General features: G+C 41.0%; 3 protein-coding genes across 3 annotated transcripts in view; 2 read left to right on the top strand and 1 right to left on the bottom strand.

The window, feature by feature from the left end:
* The window catches only part of LOC311179262 (olfactory receptor 51B5-like), a gene marked incomplete at both ends in the record, with an annotated part of 30,148 nt that overhangs the window by 11,757 nt on the left and 2,874 nt on the right, over positions 1-15,517 (bottom strand). The window lies entirely within an intron of this gene.
* LOC311182107 (olfactory receptor 51M1-like) lies at positions 7,329-8,382 on the top strand (the record flags this gene model as incomplete). Its single annotated transcript, XM_084250704.1, has 1 exon — positions 7,329-8,382. One exon carries the CDS (start codon positions 7,329-7,331, stop codon positions 8,319-8,321), a length of 993 nt encoding a protein of 330 aa, XP_084106830.1. The 3' UTR covers positions 8,322-8,382.
* LOC311182250 (olfactory receptor 51J1-like) lies at positions 12,907-13,860 on the top strand (the record flags this gene model as incomplete). Its single annotated transcript, XM_084250910.1, has 1 exon — positions 12,907-13,860. The coding sequence occupies one exon, from the start codon at positions 12,907-12,909 to the stop codon at positions 13,858-13,860; it is 954 nt and encodes a 317-aa protein (XP_084107036.1).

The following is a 15,517-nucleotide window of genomic DNA, read 5'->3' as shown; positions in this document are numbered from 1 at the left end:
GTAGTAGAAGAAAAGGTCCACTGTCTGGCTGCAGAAGGAACCGGCAAGTTTTAAATTTAAGCTTATCTTTGGTTGAAGACTCCCTCTAGTGTCTATATAGGATAACGACAGCCTGGCTGCTGCGGTGTTGTGGGGTGATCTCATAGACCCACTAAGCCTGGCCCAGTGCTGGGTATGGATTGGGGTAAAGAGTCCCTTATGTATGACATACACTGGGCCCCTAAAAAACATACCAGACTCAAACATATCTCTGTCCCACAGGTTTGTCTCATCTTCCACTACAGAATTGGCTCAGTTGAGTGAAGAAGGCAAGACAAAAGTGTATGCTGGGGAAATTGCTTATTTGGGAAAGGATTGTCTCACACATACAAAGTTGCCTGCAGAGTCTTGGAAAAGTTGAGACACTGGCTTGCATATATATTAGGGGAATAAATGTATAGAGAAGATTTTGATGTGACTGACCTCTAGGCTGAACGATACAGTGACTGCCAGAGGTAAAGAGCAAATGAATGATACTGTAAAAGGAAATACAGAAATGGGCGTGGAAATGAGTGCAAGCTATAGAAGACATGGGGTGGTGGTTATTGCTGAGCTTCAAACAATATCAACAACTTAGAAGCCAGTGTGAAAGTTGCATGGATAACCTTCTCCATCTAACACATCCAGCCGCTCTTGCAAACCAGCGGTCCGCTCTAATGAACAAATGGAGGGAGTGAATGAAGTGGCAGGTGACAGACATCAGTTTTTTCACCAAGCAGAAAAAAACCCCAAAAAGCCAGGCAGGCAGTACAGCCAAAGCCTGGAGACTGAATCTTATAAATTGAGGGCTCTTCAGCCTTAAGTGAACCCAGGGAATGAGAGATAAGTAAAGGTAAGTTCTAGCCACAGGGCTCTGAGCCCTGGGGACTATTTGTTTGTATTTAGATTTTCCCAGTTGGAGCCTTGGTGTTGCAAAGGCACAGAGGAAGGAGGATAAAGCCTTCCCTGACCGCCCAACCTGACACCTTCCATGGACCTGGGGGCCATCCTCCTCATCCCCTTCCTTTTATTCTATCGACATTCCCCTGGCTTCGCCTCTTTAAAATTAGCTACTGTTGGTGAGTTTCCACTGCTGCCCTATAACAGAATTTCAGGGGTGGCTATTAGGAGGTCATATGAGAGGAAACAGAAAGTTCGGGGAGGGCAGGAGGTCCAGATAGGTGTCCAGGAAAATACTAATTCTGAAAGGAGGAGGTTTGAGTTTCTATTCTGGCTCAGCCCCTAAATGTTTGAATGACCTTAGGCAAGTCACTCAGGTGTAAAAAAGCCTTGGAATCTGGATCCCGCAGAATCGCTTCCAGTTAGGGTTTTTGTGTAAGAGTGTGTGGTGGGAAGAGAAGAGGCTAATAAAAAGGATTTATTTATTCTCTTCCATTTTAAAATTAAATTTAACATTTTATTATGTTTTTTTTTAATTGAGGTAACATTGTTTTACAACACTGTATGATTCGGAGGTACACGATTACAGCTCCTCAGATGTGTGTTGCCACATCACCCTCACCACCAAGCACCCATAGTCCTCTACCATAGTCCTTTGGACCCTTTCATTCCTACCTTCTCTCTTTCCCCTCTGGTAACCTCGATTCTACAGTCAAATTTCTAGGGGGGTTTGATTTGGTTTGTCTTTTCCTTGTTTTCTCTTCCATTGCTGGTTCTTTGGGAGTATCAGGGTCTGCCCAAAACCAGAAACCAAGAGAACAACAGGTCTGTTCTCCCTCCAGAAGGGAAGAGACCACCTTCTGCCGTGTTCTGTTACTAAATTCAGGGGAAACAGCTCACTTCTCCTGACCAGGACCTACAGCCCCCGCCCCCACCCCCATTCTGTCTGGAAAGCAGCCTCCCACTGGCAGTAAAAAGCATAAACCCTCTGTCCCCATGGACTGCTTTCTGCCCCCTGTCTGGTACATTCAGTCTTCCCTTTCCTCTCTATGAATGTGCGATCATGTATTTATGCAGCACATATATTCAGTGCATTTTATGTGCTGCACTAATGAACACAGGAGGGAAATTTTGTCTTCAACCTGCTTGTATTAATATAGACAGCCCCTTGTACCTTCCCTAGTATTGATACCGGAATTGTCAGGCCTAGTCTCCCAGCCAAGAATGGATCCCAGGCTGCAGGGCAGCGCTGAGCCCCAGCCACTAGACCCCAACAGGTTGGTGTCTCACGAAGCCGCAGCAGGAACTTCGCAGACGCTCAGGCAAGCAAGCGAGAAGAGGCAGGTTTGTTTATAGAAAGAAAAAGTTTATTGAGGAGAAAAAGAACAGAAATAAAGTGGGACTCCCAGGCCAGGGAACCAGGCCTGGGAGGGGCAAGGAAGCCAAAGTGGAGTCGTGTCCCAGGGAATATATACCTTCTTTCCCTCATTATTCTAAAGCTCCACCAGTCTCTTTGTGATTGGTTAGTTCTCGTCTGTCTCACTTAATTTGCTACTGAGTGGGGGATCTTCACATTCCTTATCTAACAGCTTTCTCTTTCCCCATTTGTTGCATCTTTATCTTTATGGCCCAGTCCTCTGGATGGACATCCCTGCATTGAAGTTAAACAGCTGCCCTTCTAATGTGTCCATAAATTAAACCACTCTCCCATTTCTCCAATCTCTGCCTCCCTTTGCCACCTGAAGGAAACCAGGACTAGCATTAACAATGTTGTCCTTGGTTCTGGGATGTTTGTTTTTCCTAGTGGAATGGGTTACTTTCCCTTGGTTGTCCTTATCTCTGAAGCCTCCCTAAATTCTTCAGCGGTCCCCTCCTGCACTGTCCCTAAAACAGCATAATTCCTAGCTTGCCCTGTGTCTCAGTATCAAGTATATGTCCCACATCCTCCCCAAATCTTCCTTCACCCTTGCATAACTGGCGTGCTTCCAGATGAATTGAACCATTTCGGTAACAGTCTTTGCTCAATAATGAGGTTTCTGGCCTCAGTCTCAGACCTTAGGCATAGCTCCACAGATTTGTACGTTATCCCGCTCAAAAGAAATGGGTCCTCCACTACCAATTCATCTTAAAAAAAAAAAAAGTAAGTGTTGAATTAAAAAAAAAAAGAAAGAAAATGTAGGACTTACAGATAAAGTAGAACTAATTGCTCACTGCATAGTGAAAATCCCTTTTTAGGTTTTTGCTCCTCGGGTCTCATCTGTATCCTCGCTGCTGTGAATATTACAGCTATACTGTGGTGAGATGTGACTACGTGCTGATGGAGACATGGAGAAATGCCCGTTTCTTCCTCTATTTCCAGGAGAAGCTGCTTTTCAGGAGCAATAATACCAGCCCTGCATGGTCTCTCTACAGACTCATTTCCCCGAGTTCCCTCTCCCTGTCGTTCTTCTCACAGTCAGTGAAAACAGAACTCAACATCAATCTCCAGGCACAGCTAATTAGGACAAGAGGTGAGCATTGGATTCATTCATTCACTCACTTAGTTTTTCATGCAAAAGCAGATAGTTGTATGTACTGCGTGTTATACACCTTTCTGGGATTCTACAAAATTTGGTCAGTGCAAAAAAGTGTAGTATAAATGCACACACAGAAACTCACACACACCTATAGGGACTATATATAGTATATAAATAATATTTATTATATATACAATATGTAAAATAATATATGCATGAATACATAAATATAAATATGTTTCAGTATGCATTTATACTTTCACCTTTTATATTAATACATAAAAATATTTAATATATAGAGTATATGTGTATATGTATATAATGAATATATGTATTTTATTGTATAAAGTATATGCAAGTAAAATCACTTATCCATATTATTTTTACTTATACATATTTTACTTATATGTAACATATGCTATACATAAATATACACCTACACATATATAATAAAAATATAAAGAATGTATGTGTGTGAAGTTATACCTTAGAGTTGCAGCAAGTGTGCTAGTGAGTGCAGAGAAATATATGCTTAACTCAAGGAAGTCAGAAGAGACTCTCCAGAGGAAATATTCATGCTGTCTTACGTGATCAGCAAATATCAGTGGGTCAGAAAAATAAGAAAGCAAGATACAGGCAACATAAGAATATAAGAAAGAAAGGTCAGTGTGGAGAACAGTGGAAAGAAAAATGTGGACTTGTTGTCTGCAACAGAAAAATAATGAGTGGGGGAGCTGCCAAAACAAGCAGGGGCTAACTAAAGACAGAGTATTTCTTGGTACTAGGACCACACCCTTAGGGATTAGGCATACATGAGTGCAAATCTCTTCTCTGACATGAGCTCACTCTGAGGCCTTGGGAGAGTCATTTACCTTCTCTGTGGTTTCAGTCTCTGTGAAGTGGGGATTCAATGTTTCCCAGTTCTGAGAAATACGCATGACTACGTAGTGGTGTAAGCAATGTCTGAATCATGCATGGGCTTAACAGATTGGAACAATCCCCATAGCTTTTATTAATTTGAACTTTATAGTGGTGAAACAGGAGCTGTTAAAAGGACTAAGAGTAATGCATTGAGTCACAGAGTCAGCATTTTCAGGATAATCCTCATGATGGCAATGGTGAATGTATGAAGGGAAGGAATATGAAGTTATAAATGTTAAATGGCAAAGAGGTGAATTAAGCAGATGTAGGAAAACAGAGGTGGTGGCAAAGGCATATATTTTGGGGCTATTTAGGAGGAAGAAAATAATTAATGGTTAAAAATTAAATATGGGGGAATAATAAGGTCAAATAAAACTTCTGTTTCAGAATGTTGTCTTGAATTATTGGAAAGTGTTTAACTGCTAATATAAGAATGCACAGTTAGATGGAAATCAGGTATGGAGAGAGTAGATAATCTGCTCAGTATTAGAACTATTATTGAGTTTAATTGACATCCATTTGGGACATCTGGTTGGAAGGCAAAAATTCAGGTCTGATGCAGAGCAGAGTTGTCTAATATACAGATGAATATTCAGGATCACCAGTCTACTAATACTGTTGGCCCACAGTCAGGCACCCCTTTTGTATTGGGGCTGCCCTATAACAATACTACTGCCACTACTACTACCACTACTACTGTTTTTATAGTAATAAGCAGAAGGATACCAAATGCAATAGATGAGGTAAGACAAGTGCTTTAGTAACAAAAACATTTGAGCAATGATTGGAAGGGACTGAATAGGAGCATTCATTAAAAATTAGATGGGTACAAACATCGAGAATACCAAGAGTTTAAAAGTAAGACATTGTCATGAGATACATCATAAAACACTACTCCCCTCACCCCCCTTCTTTTTTTTTTTTTTTAAAGCTATGGGACTTTTTTTTTTTTTTTTAAGATGTGTTTATTTATATAAGCACTGGGTACAGTCAGAAGCGCGGGAGGGTGAGAGAATTCACCAGAGCCAGAGCGGGGAGCAGAGCAGGCAGAAGGACCGAAGTACACTGCTGAGGGGAGCAGCGGGCGGCAGGAGAGATCTGCGCGCCATGTGGGACCCTCCTCCGGTGGCCGGGGAGCAGCCGGGGATCGAACCGGCGCCGCAGAGGCCGCGGGCAGCTTCGCAACCCAGCGCTCAACCACTGCGCCACCGGGGAGGCCCTCACCCCACTTCTTTCACTGCATAATAGCACCATCAGCATTCTCCCTCCTTGCTGCACCCACTAGCCGCTTTCCAGTCACAACATGTTTCTCATTGAAAATTTTAGCACTGATGTACTTTTCTCTTTCCACCACTGATCCAAACTTTCTTAATGATTTCAATATGCCCTCCATTGATCCAATCAGAAGTTGCATTCTCAGGCCCTGACCTTCTCGCATCAAATATCATGACCTTTACCTTAAATCAGCAACTTAGTACCATTTCTTACTCTACAATTCTGATCCATTTTCACTCTAATTTTTTTCATGTTTTTACCTTCTTTTTATACAGTTTTGTCTCCATACTATATTGTAAACACTCATCTGCCTACACCTTTTAGTCATACAAGGCTACCCTAGCTTCAATCTTATAAATTCACCTCTCTAGATAGTTCTCTTCTGCCTTTGAGCAGCTAAATGAAATGTTAAAAATGTACCTAAATGCTGCTGACTCCACTTTGAATTTATGAACCTCAAATGGGCCTTCAGCTTGACCTACTCTTTGCCCTAGTCCCTCTGTCCTCTCTCTCTTTCTCTGTCCCTCTTGAACACACTTGAATTGTATGAAATCCCTAACCATTCCACTGCTGCTGTTCTTGTCAAGGACAGTGATTACTTTCTCACTGCAAAAACTTTGGTAGCTTCTTAGTCCTTATTACCATGGTCTCTTAGCAACACATATAATTGATTGAGCACCCTTACAAGTCATACAAGACCACACTCTCCTGGTTTTCTTCTTATCTAACTGCTAGTCTTATAGGAACTTTATCTTTTTGATCTCTAAGTGTCAGATTTGTCCAGGGTTCAATACTAAAACTTCCCTCTAAACTCACTTCTTAGATTTCCTCCTCCAGCCTATATACTATCATATTTCAAATTTATATTTCTTCCTCAGCTTATTTTGGAAGCCCACATTTCTACTATTTTTTTTTAATATTTATTTAAATATTTATTTATTTATTTATTTATACTAGTACTGGATACAGTCAGAAGCGCGGGAGGGTGAGAGAATTCACCAGAGCCAGAGCGGGGAGCAGAGCAGGCAGAAGGACCGAAGTACACTGCTGAGGGGAGCAGCGGGCGGCAGGAGAGGTCTGCGCACCATGTGGGACCCTCCTCTGGTGGCCGGGGAGCAGCTGGGGATCGAACCGGCGCCTCCGAGGCCGCGGGCAGCTTCGCAACCCAGCGCTCAACCGCTGCGCCACCGGGGAGGCCCGACATTTCTACTATTGAGTTAAATCCTTTTTAGGTGAAGTGATTATAAGCTAATTTTTTACATGCTCAGTGTAGTGTTCTCTGTGAGTCTGGAAATGAAAAAAAAACAAAAGATAAGTTATGAAGTCACCCATTGGATATTTATCAGTATTTGGGTGACAAGTGAACTTGTAAGAGTGATGTTACTTCCTCGGAAGGAGCAAGAAGGTGTGACCAGAAAATTACCAACGATGAGAACGGCTATATTTAAAGGGATGAGCTTTGAAGAGAAGTAAGCAAAGGAGGCCCGAGAAAAAACAGTAACAATAGAAATCTAGAGGAAAACCTGGTGAGGTTGGTGCTATCAAAGACAATTTCAATCAGGTAGCAAGGGGGGTGGCACTGATAATAGTGAAATCAATTATAATGATGATGATTCTGCTTATATGGTGTGAATGCAAGTGAGACTGAAGAATTGATAACCAGAAATATCCATTTATTTTCAGCACAGTCCCTGAGGAATGCCATTCTTAAATCCCCTCAGCCCTCAACCAGTGCTCTTATCCAACATCACTCAGTTTACCCCCATGCTCTACCTCACCGGCTTACCTGGACTAGAAACCATTGAACACTGGATTTTCATCCCTTTTTTCTTCATGTACCTGGTGGCCATTTCAGGCAATTGTTTTATTCTGATGCTTATTAAGACCAGCCCTCGTCTGCACACACCCATGTACTATCTACTGTCCTTGCTGGCCCTCACTGATCTGGGACTGTCAGTCTCCACCTTGCCCACCACTATGGGAATCTTTTGGTTTAATTCCCGTGGTATCTACTTCGGAGCCTGCCAAATCCAGATGTTCTGCATCCACTCATTTTCCTTCATGGAGTCTGCAGTCCTCCTTGTCATGTCATTTGATCGCTTTGTAGCCATTTGCCATCCCCTGCGGTACTCCGTCATCATTACTGGTCAGCAAGTGATCAGGGCAGGCCTGGTTGTCATCCTTCGGGGTCCTGTGGGGCTTGTTCCCATTGTTCTCCTCCTGAGAGCTTTCCCCTATTGTGGGCACCAAGTCCTCTCCCATTCCTTCTGTCTACACCAGGAAGTGATACACTTGGCCTGCGTAGATACTACTTTCAACAACCTGTACGGGCTGACACTGGTGGTGCTCACTGTGATGCTGGACCTGGTGCTCATTGCCCTGTCCTACGGTGCCATCCTGCACACAGTCGCAAAATTGGCCTCCCGAGAGGAACAGCTCCGAGTCTTTCAAACGTGTACGTCACACCTCTGTGCTGTGTTGATATTCTTTGTGCCCATGGTGGGGCTGTCCCTGGTGCACCGCTTTGGGAAGCACGCCCCGCCTGCTGTCCACCTGCTTATGGCTAACGTCTACCTCTTTGTGCCTCCCATGCTCAACCCAATCATATACAGTATTAAGACCAAGGAGATCCGCCATGCCATCAGCAAGCTCCTGGGTCTCAGAAAGGCCAGTGCTGAGTCCTGGGGCTAAAGTTCCCAATGGGTACACTGAAGAAGTGCCCACATCAGGCCAATGACTTACAGTTTTGATGTAAGCCATTATTTTCCATGAACCCCACGATTTGTCTTCCACTACCCTCCATGAAATATGGGTGAATTTCTTACTTGAGTTGTGGGTTAAGAATGCTGACCTTCTCTTGCTTAAATTCTATCTCCTCTTTTGATGAGACCTAGCATTTTTGGTAATGTCAAAAATTACCCAGAGGAAGACTCTGTTAAGGGTCATCGTCAAAATTCAAAACTAAAACTTAGAGCCCAAACAAAATTTAAAAAGGAACTATAAATTAAAAAAAAAAAACAAAAACAAAAAAAAAAACAAAACAGAACTGGCAAAGAGATTAATGTCTTGTACCAACTGACCTCAGGAACTATACCTCCTCTTGTGGCTCCTGGGCGCCTTTTCTCTACCTGGCCAAGGGCTCTCGCTTCTATTTTTATTTTAGCTAAAAAATATTTTCTGCATTCCTGCATCACTGGAAGAATCAGAACTCTTGCTCTCTTCCCTAATGGCTGATTCAGACAGAAGTCCTCCACATTTTTCTGAGATGTGCTCCCTCTGGTCCTGAAAACCAAATTACTTGGTAGTAGAAATTATATCCTCTATTAGGAAAATGCAGTTTCATCTCAGTGTTTTCATATAAAATATACTCCTCTTAATAAGAGTTTTGAACAAAAGTTGTTGCACACTGCCTGCTCTGCTCTCCGCTCTGACTCTGGTGAATTCTCTCACCCTCCCGCACTTCTGACTGTACCCAGTGCTTGTATAAATAAATAAATAAATCTTTAAAAAAAAAAAAGTTGTTGCACAGCTGAAAAAATTTGCATGCAAATATCCCTCATGGAAATATTGGCATTTCTATTCCTTTAGTTGCAGTAATATGAAATGTGTCTTCCTGAGAAAGGTGTGTGGTATCTCTGGTAGGACTTATTTTAGAAGAACAGTTAGTAAAAATAAACCTTAATTTTTATGTATTTGTTGACAGAGGAGATCATTAAATATATAGTGATTGTGTGATATGAAGCAAATTTATGTAAGATATATATAATATTATTTATATAATTAATTTTGTAAAGGAAAAATCTCAGAACACAATCCCAGTTTATAATGGAAAATGTCAATAACCTTTATGGGTATACTTTTGCTAAATGTTTGCAATAGACATTGACATATGAAGAAAAATTATACCAACATCACAAATTCTACTCTGTTAATGTGTTAGTCATATGACGATCTTAAACCACATCTTTTACTTTTCATTTGAAATTAAATTTAATTAAATTCTTCTTTGATTTCTCACTCCATGGCCATATCCTAGACCTCATCGCCAGTTGGAAGTACTTCTGTCATTAACCTGTAATAGATCATTTTCTTATTGGAAATATTTATTTCCTAAATTCCCCCATTTTCTTATTCATACTAGATTTATCTCACTTTATTTGTTCACTTTAAGTCACCACTGGAATTTTAGTGGTGAATTTAATATAACATCTACAGGTGTCAATTCATAAACTTACATAATGTCATATCGCAGTATCACTTCAATAAAACTTATAAAAACAAAATAAAAAAGACCTGTCTCATTTCGTTCCTGCATTTTCTCCACATTTCCCATATATATCTAGATCTAATCTATCCATGCAGATAATATTTAAAGTATCTCCTTGCTGGTTACACAGTTTCCTCTCTCTTTTTTTTAAAGTAGCAGCACAAAAAGCATATGTGCTGAAAATTTTTCAAAGTCTTAGTCTTAGTAATGGGTCATGATAAATTTTCAAGCCAATATTTTTTCTCTTGTCCATCAGAAAATTAGCCAACAGATCATCGAAATACCAATAATTAAAACCCATTGACTTAGCAGTTTTTATTTCTCTTTAACATTGGGTACTGGAAATATTCACTTTCTACTAGCTTTCTCTAGTCACCTTATGAAGGGATCACATCTTTGTGATCAATCTCCCCTTTATCTGCTCCCAACCCAATCTGGAACTTTTTCTCACAGTAGTTTAATCTCTTGGATTTTTGGCATCCCCTGTTATTAAATACCCTGGATGTTCTGGATACAACAATTCTGTTGTATTCATTGCTTGTTAAATGCATGTTTATAAAAATGATAGTTGGTGCTCATAATAGATTAACATATTATGTGTCCAGGATATAGCTGTTTTATCATAGTTACAACTACGATACGTTAACTCTTAACAAACTCTTATAGGACACTTTTTATTAGGCAGATGTGTTTCAAAGCAATTTATACACATCAATTATTTCATTCTCATAGTAGATATAAATTTTCATCATATAATTTCACAGACCTAATAACTCTATACCCTTGCTTGTTTCTCATATGGGTCCCTGGACATTGAGAATAGGGGATGTAATGACCTGGGTAATTGCTCCCCAGAGAACCACAGTCCCTCTCAGTTCCTCCATTTCCCAGAACTCATCACTTACAAAGAGGGAAGCAGCATCTCAATCCCAGGACTGGGGAGATGCCGCGTCAGGGTGGCAGGAACTTGCTGAAGTGAGTTCTCCCAGCCCCACTGGATGCTCAGGGTCAAGTCCACTTGTGGTGAGTGTTCAAGCTCATGATATCTTAGCCCGGCCTTCGGAAGCAGCTTCAGAGCAGTTTCCATGAGTCCCAGCTCTACCCCACAATTAGCCTCTGGATTTGTCCCTAGTCAGTAGTCCTCCTTAACTTCCTGAAACTGGGTGATAGAAGATGTTTTTCTTAAACTTGATGACAGGTGAACAAAACAAGGCCATGAATTCTAGAACTAGTTCTGCCATCATAATGTCATAGGTTAGTCCTGCAATGCATATCTTTTCTTTATGCCCATCTGTTTAGTGGTCAGTCCTATGTCCTTGTTTCTGTAACAGATGTGACTTGAGGGTTAGTGAACCAATGACAAGGAATGATCATTCTTAAAAGAAATCTGAGGTCAATCTGACTTTTAATGGCTCCTTCTGAGAATGCCTGAAACAGGAGGCAGAAAAGTGGAGGATAAATATATTCCCTGGTTGCTGAAGATTCACCCCAAACACACAGAGCCACATTGGGAGGTAGGCATTATTTATCCATAAAAAAGAAGCGAAGAGTCACTAACTTAAGATGGTAAAGCCATACTGCACAGAGCAGTTACCTCCAAATACTCCTAGGGATGCAGTATTTTTTTTAAATAACAGCAAATCATTTCTCACCATTCTGGGAGTAGAGAAGTCTAAGATTAAGATGCAGATTCTGTGTCTGGAAAGATCTTTTTCCTGGTCCATGGGTGGCAGTTCTTTCACCGTTCCCTCTTAGGGAGGAAGGGGTAAGGGTTTTTTCTGGGCCCTTTTTATTAAAACAGTCACTAATCCCATTTGTGATGTCAACCACCTCATAATTTAATCACTTCCTGATGGCCCTGCCTCTTAAGATTTTCACATGGGGAATCAGGTTTCAACATGTGAATTTTGGAGGACCACAAAAATAGTCAGTTCATAGCTCAAAGAGACTTCAGTATTCTTTGTTTTTTCTTTTGTAAAAAGATTATTTATTTTTAAATGAAGTATCCTTTTCTTCGTGGACCATTTGCGATACACTATTAACTGCAGTGCATTCTCTTCTTTCTGCTGATTTGTTGTGCCTTCTGAATAGGGTCAGGATTCTGTGTCGCCAGAGTCCTGTCTGGCAAGTGGCTGGCTGTACATGTGCAAAGCAAAGAATTTAATAACCAACATGCAATAGTGAGATCCCTGTAGTTTCAGCAATGGTTGAATGAAGAGTGTGCATCAGCAAGAATGCAAGACAAGATTCTGGGAAGTGTGGGAATATGAAGGTGCAAATATGTGAGTAGATATGTGTGTATGTGCAGATGAGTTGAAAAATGCATTCAGAGGTGCTTCCTTCCCTGTAGGTTCAAAATTCTGTTGTTATTGCTGTGCTGGAGCAGACAGTGCAGCTTAAAACATTTCCTCCCCTTTGTTCCTCTGCCAAGGAGAATCTTCCTTTAAAGTCTGTGTAGGATTCCAGTGATGCTGCAGTGCATTCAGAAATGTATCTGAACTAGAAAGAAGCCTTGGTGGATCAGAGAGGTTGTCTGTAAGAAGTGTGAGTTGAGCGGTTGTGGATATCATCAGGGCAGAATGCTCCCTCAGCATTAAAGTCTCACTATGTCTAAATATTTGCCTGACATAGATCTGACCATCAATTCCTGATGTTATTTCATATCTTATGCTGAGATGTCTATGTATGTCTGTCTTTGTAACTTTCTAGAGCTGGCAAGGCATTCGTTTCTCCCTCAGCAGATCCAAGGTGCACAATTTAGAAGAATAATTTTCTGTGAGCCTTGAACTTGTCCCTGATGGAGATGATAACTTCTTTAATACTGGGAATTTCTTGATGATACCATCTGTCAAATTTAGGCATGAGACCTTTGATCATCTGAACCTCTAAGCTTTGTTTTTAATCTTCCTTTTTCTCAGGATCCAGAGGTCTTTCTCCATTGTGATGTCATCTCATCATTTTTTTTCTAATTTTTAGGGTGTCACTGAGCCTATGAGATGAGATTTCAACATGAGGAGCCCCAATAATTCTTTGGAGTTCTTACCTACAGTGTTTGTTCTGGCTGGCATCCCAGGACTGGAGGCAGAGCACATCTGGATATCCATCCCCTTCTGCCTGGTCTACACGATCATCTTCCTTGGGAATGGCACCATTCTTCATGTCATCAGAACAGATGCTGCCCTACACCAGCCTATGTACCTCTTTCTTGCCTTGCTAGCACTGGCTGAGATTGGTGTTTCTGTATCCACTCTGCCTACAGTACTAGGCATCTTTCTTTTTGGCACCACTAAGATTAGTTTTGATGCATGCCTTCTCCAGATGGTCTCCATTCACTCTTTCTCCATTATGGAATCAGGTGTGTTGCTGGCAATGTCTGTGGACCGATTTGTGGCCATCTATAGTCCCCTGCGCTATACAGCCATCCTAACTCTGCCCCGCATTTTTAGCACGGGAGTTATCATCGGGCTGAAAAGCATTATACTCATGGCTCCATTGCCCATGCTCTTAAGGCGCTTGCCCTTCTGTGGCCATAATGTGCTCTCCCACTCCTATTGCCTCCACCCTAACCTTATCCATCTGCCTTGTGGAGACATAACTATCAATAATATCTATGGGCTTTTCATCGTCACTTCCACTTTTGGGTTAGATTCTCTGCTCATTGTGGTCTCCTATGGGCTCATACTCCACACAGTATTGAGTATCACCACTGGAGAGGGACGAAGGAAGGCACTCAACACATGTGGCTCACATGTCTGTGCTGTGCTCGCTTACTATGTGCCTATGATTGGCCTGTCTATGGTGCACCGTTTTGGACATCATGTGTCCCCTTTACTGCATGTTATGATGGCCAATGCCTACCTCTTCTTTCCACCTGTTGTCAACCCCATTGTCTACAGCATTAAGACCAAGGAGATCCGCTGTGGCATTGTCCGAATGTTCTCACAGAAGAGAGCTAGAGTTTAGGCAAAAAGCAAAATAGAGATTTTTTTTTTGATCATCACAGGTAGTTCTAGCTTGTATGATGTGCATATGGCATTACCTTAAAATATGGTGTCTAACAGGAGGTCCCCATTATCTATCAGTGAAGTAGAGTAAGAGTGCAAGTGGGGTGGATTAGGTATGACAGAACAGTGAAAGAATTGAGGTAATTTTAAGCCATATTGTGTGACAGGAGGATTTCCTTTACCTGTACTGTTTGAGCAGGAATGCAAGCTGGTGCTGTTTATAAATGCAGCACTATCCCTAAGTAAAAAATCAGAAGTTGTTGAGAAATGTCCTGGGAAATCTATTAAACCTCTGTTTTAGAGTAAGAGGATATGCAATAGATTACTTGCTCTTGATTTGGTGGTAACTGAGCTCAATAACAGGAAGACACACTAGCTCAAAGGAGACTACTGTCTCTGACATGACATCACCCATTCTCACTAAGCACCAAGTTGAGATCCCAAAGATTGCAAACCCCATTCATTAGGCAAAATTATGAAGATGTCTTATGCAGGATGCAGAATTTTTCAAATGGGCAAGCCTCTCTTTTGTAGACATTGATATGTTCTGTATGATTGGATATTACTTTGTAGATATTTGGAAAATGTAAAAAAAATGCATTTATATTTTCATAAAAAGGAACTAAGACTTTGGGATCCAAATGTGTACTAGGCACTTTATGTTTATTATTCTGCTCACTCTCCACAAGGAATCTATAGATTAGGTGAATGCTACTTTTTTCAGACGAAAAATGATTGCTTAGACATAGTAAGCATTTTGCTCGTCCCTATACAACCAACAGCTAGGATTAGAATACCATTGAGTCAAACTCCAGAGTCTAAGCTATTAACCCTAAACTTTACTGCCAAATAACAAAGAACTACAGCTCCTTGTCTCCTCCTAGCAGTCAGTTAAGTAACATTGGTTGAGCACATTCAATGAGTCAGGCACAAATCTCAACTTAGAGTAAGAAAAAGGCATTCATGATCAAGAGGTGCTACTTGGAAAAGAGAATGAGCATCAAGTATCAAAACCCACATGGACAGGGGCCCGGCCTGTGAGAGACTGCCAAAGTAATGTTCATGCAGATCTCCTTCAGCTTCTGGGGCGGCACTGAAGACTCAGTGTAATGGAAACTACAGCTGAGAAGATGGTAGCTGCAGGTGGGGAAATAAGACAGACATCTCTGGAAAATAAGCATGAAACAGCTTGAATGTTAAGCAGGTGAAATCATAGAAGGAATGGAAAATTACTTATTAGTTTTGTTTTAAAATTGCCTCCAACTGTGTTCTTATTGTGTTGGGGACTTTGATTTGTCACCATGACTTGTTAATAATGTATTGAGAAGTTTGCTTAACTTTTGAGAGGCACTGTCACTTTATAATATGTGCAAATTTTTCCAGACTCTTTTGATAACTAATAAATGGAAAACAGTTTCAATTGCATTAGGATTGCAAGAATACTTTTGATAAAGTATTATGATGGAAACTACATTTGTGATGGAAACTACTATTCCATCCATCACTTTATTAAACTTGATAAAGTTAAGAGGAGGAGGCAATCTTTTTTCTTCATTTCAGCATCCCTTCTTTTTTTTTAAGGATTTATTTTTTTATGTATGTATTACATCATTCTT

This window comes from Talpa europaea, assembly GCF_964194135.1.
Source record: "Talpa europaea genome assembly, chromosome: 1".
NCBI lineage: Eukaryota > Metazoa > Chordata > Mammalia > Eulipotyphla > Talpidae > Talpa > Talpa europaea.
The sequence above is the reverse complement of the archived record's forward strand: the minus strand, read 5'-3'. Positions and strand labels throughout refer to the sequence as shown.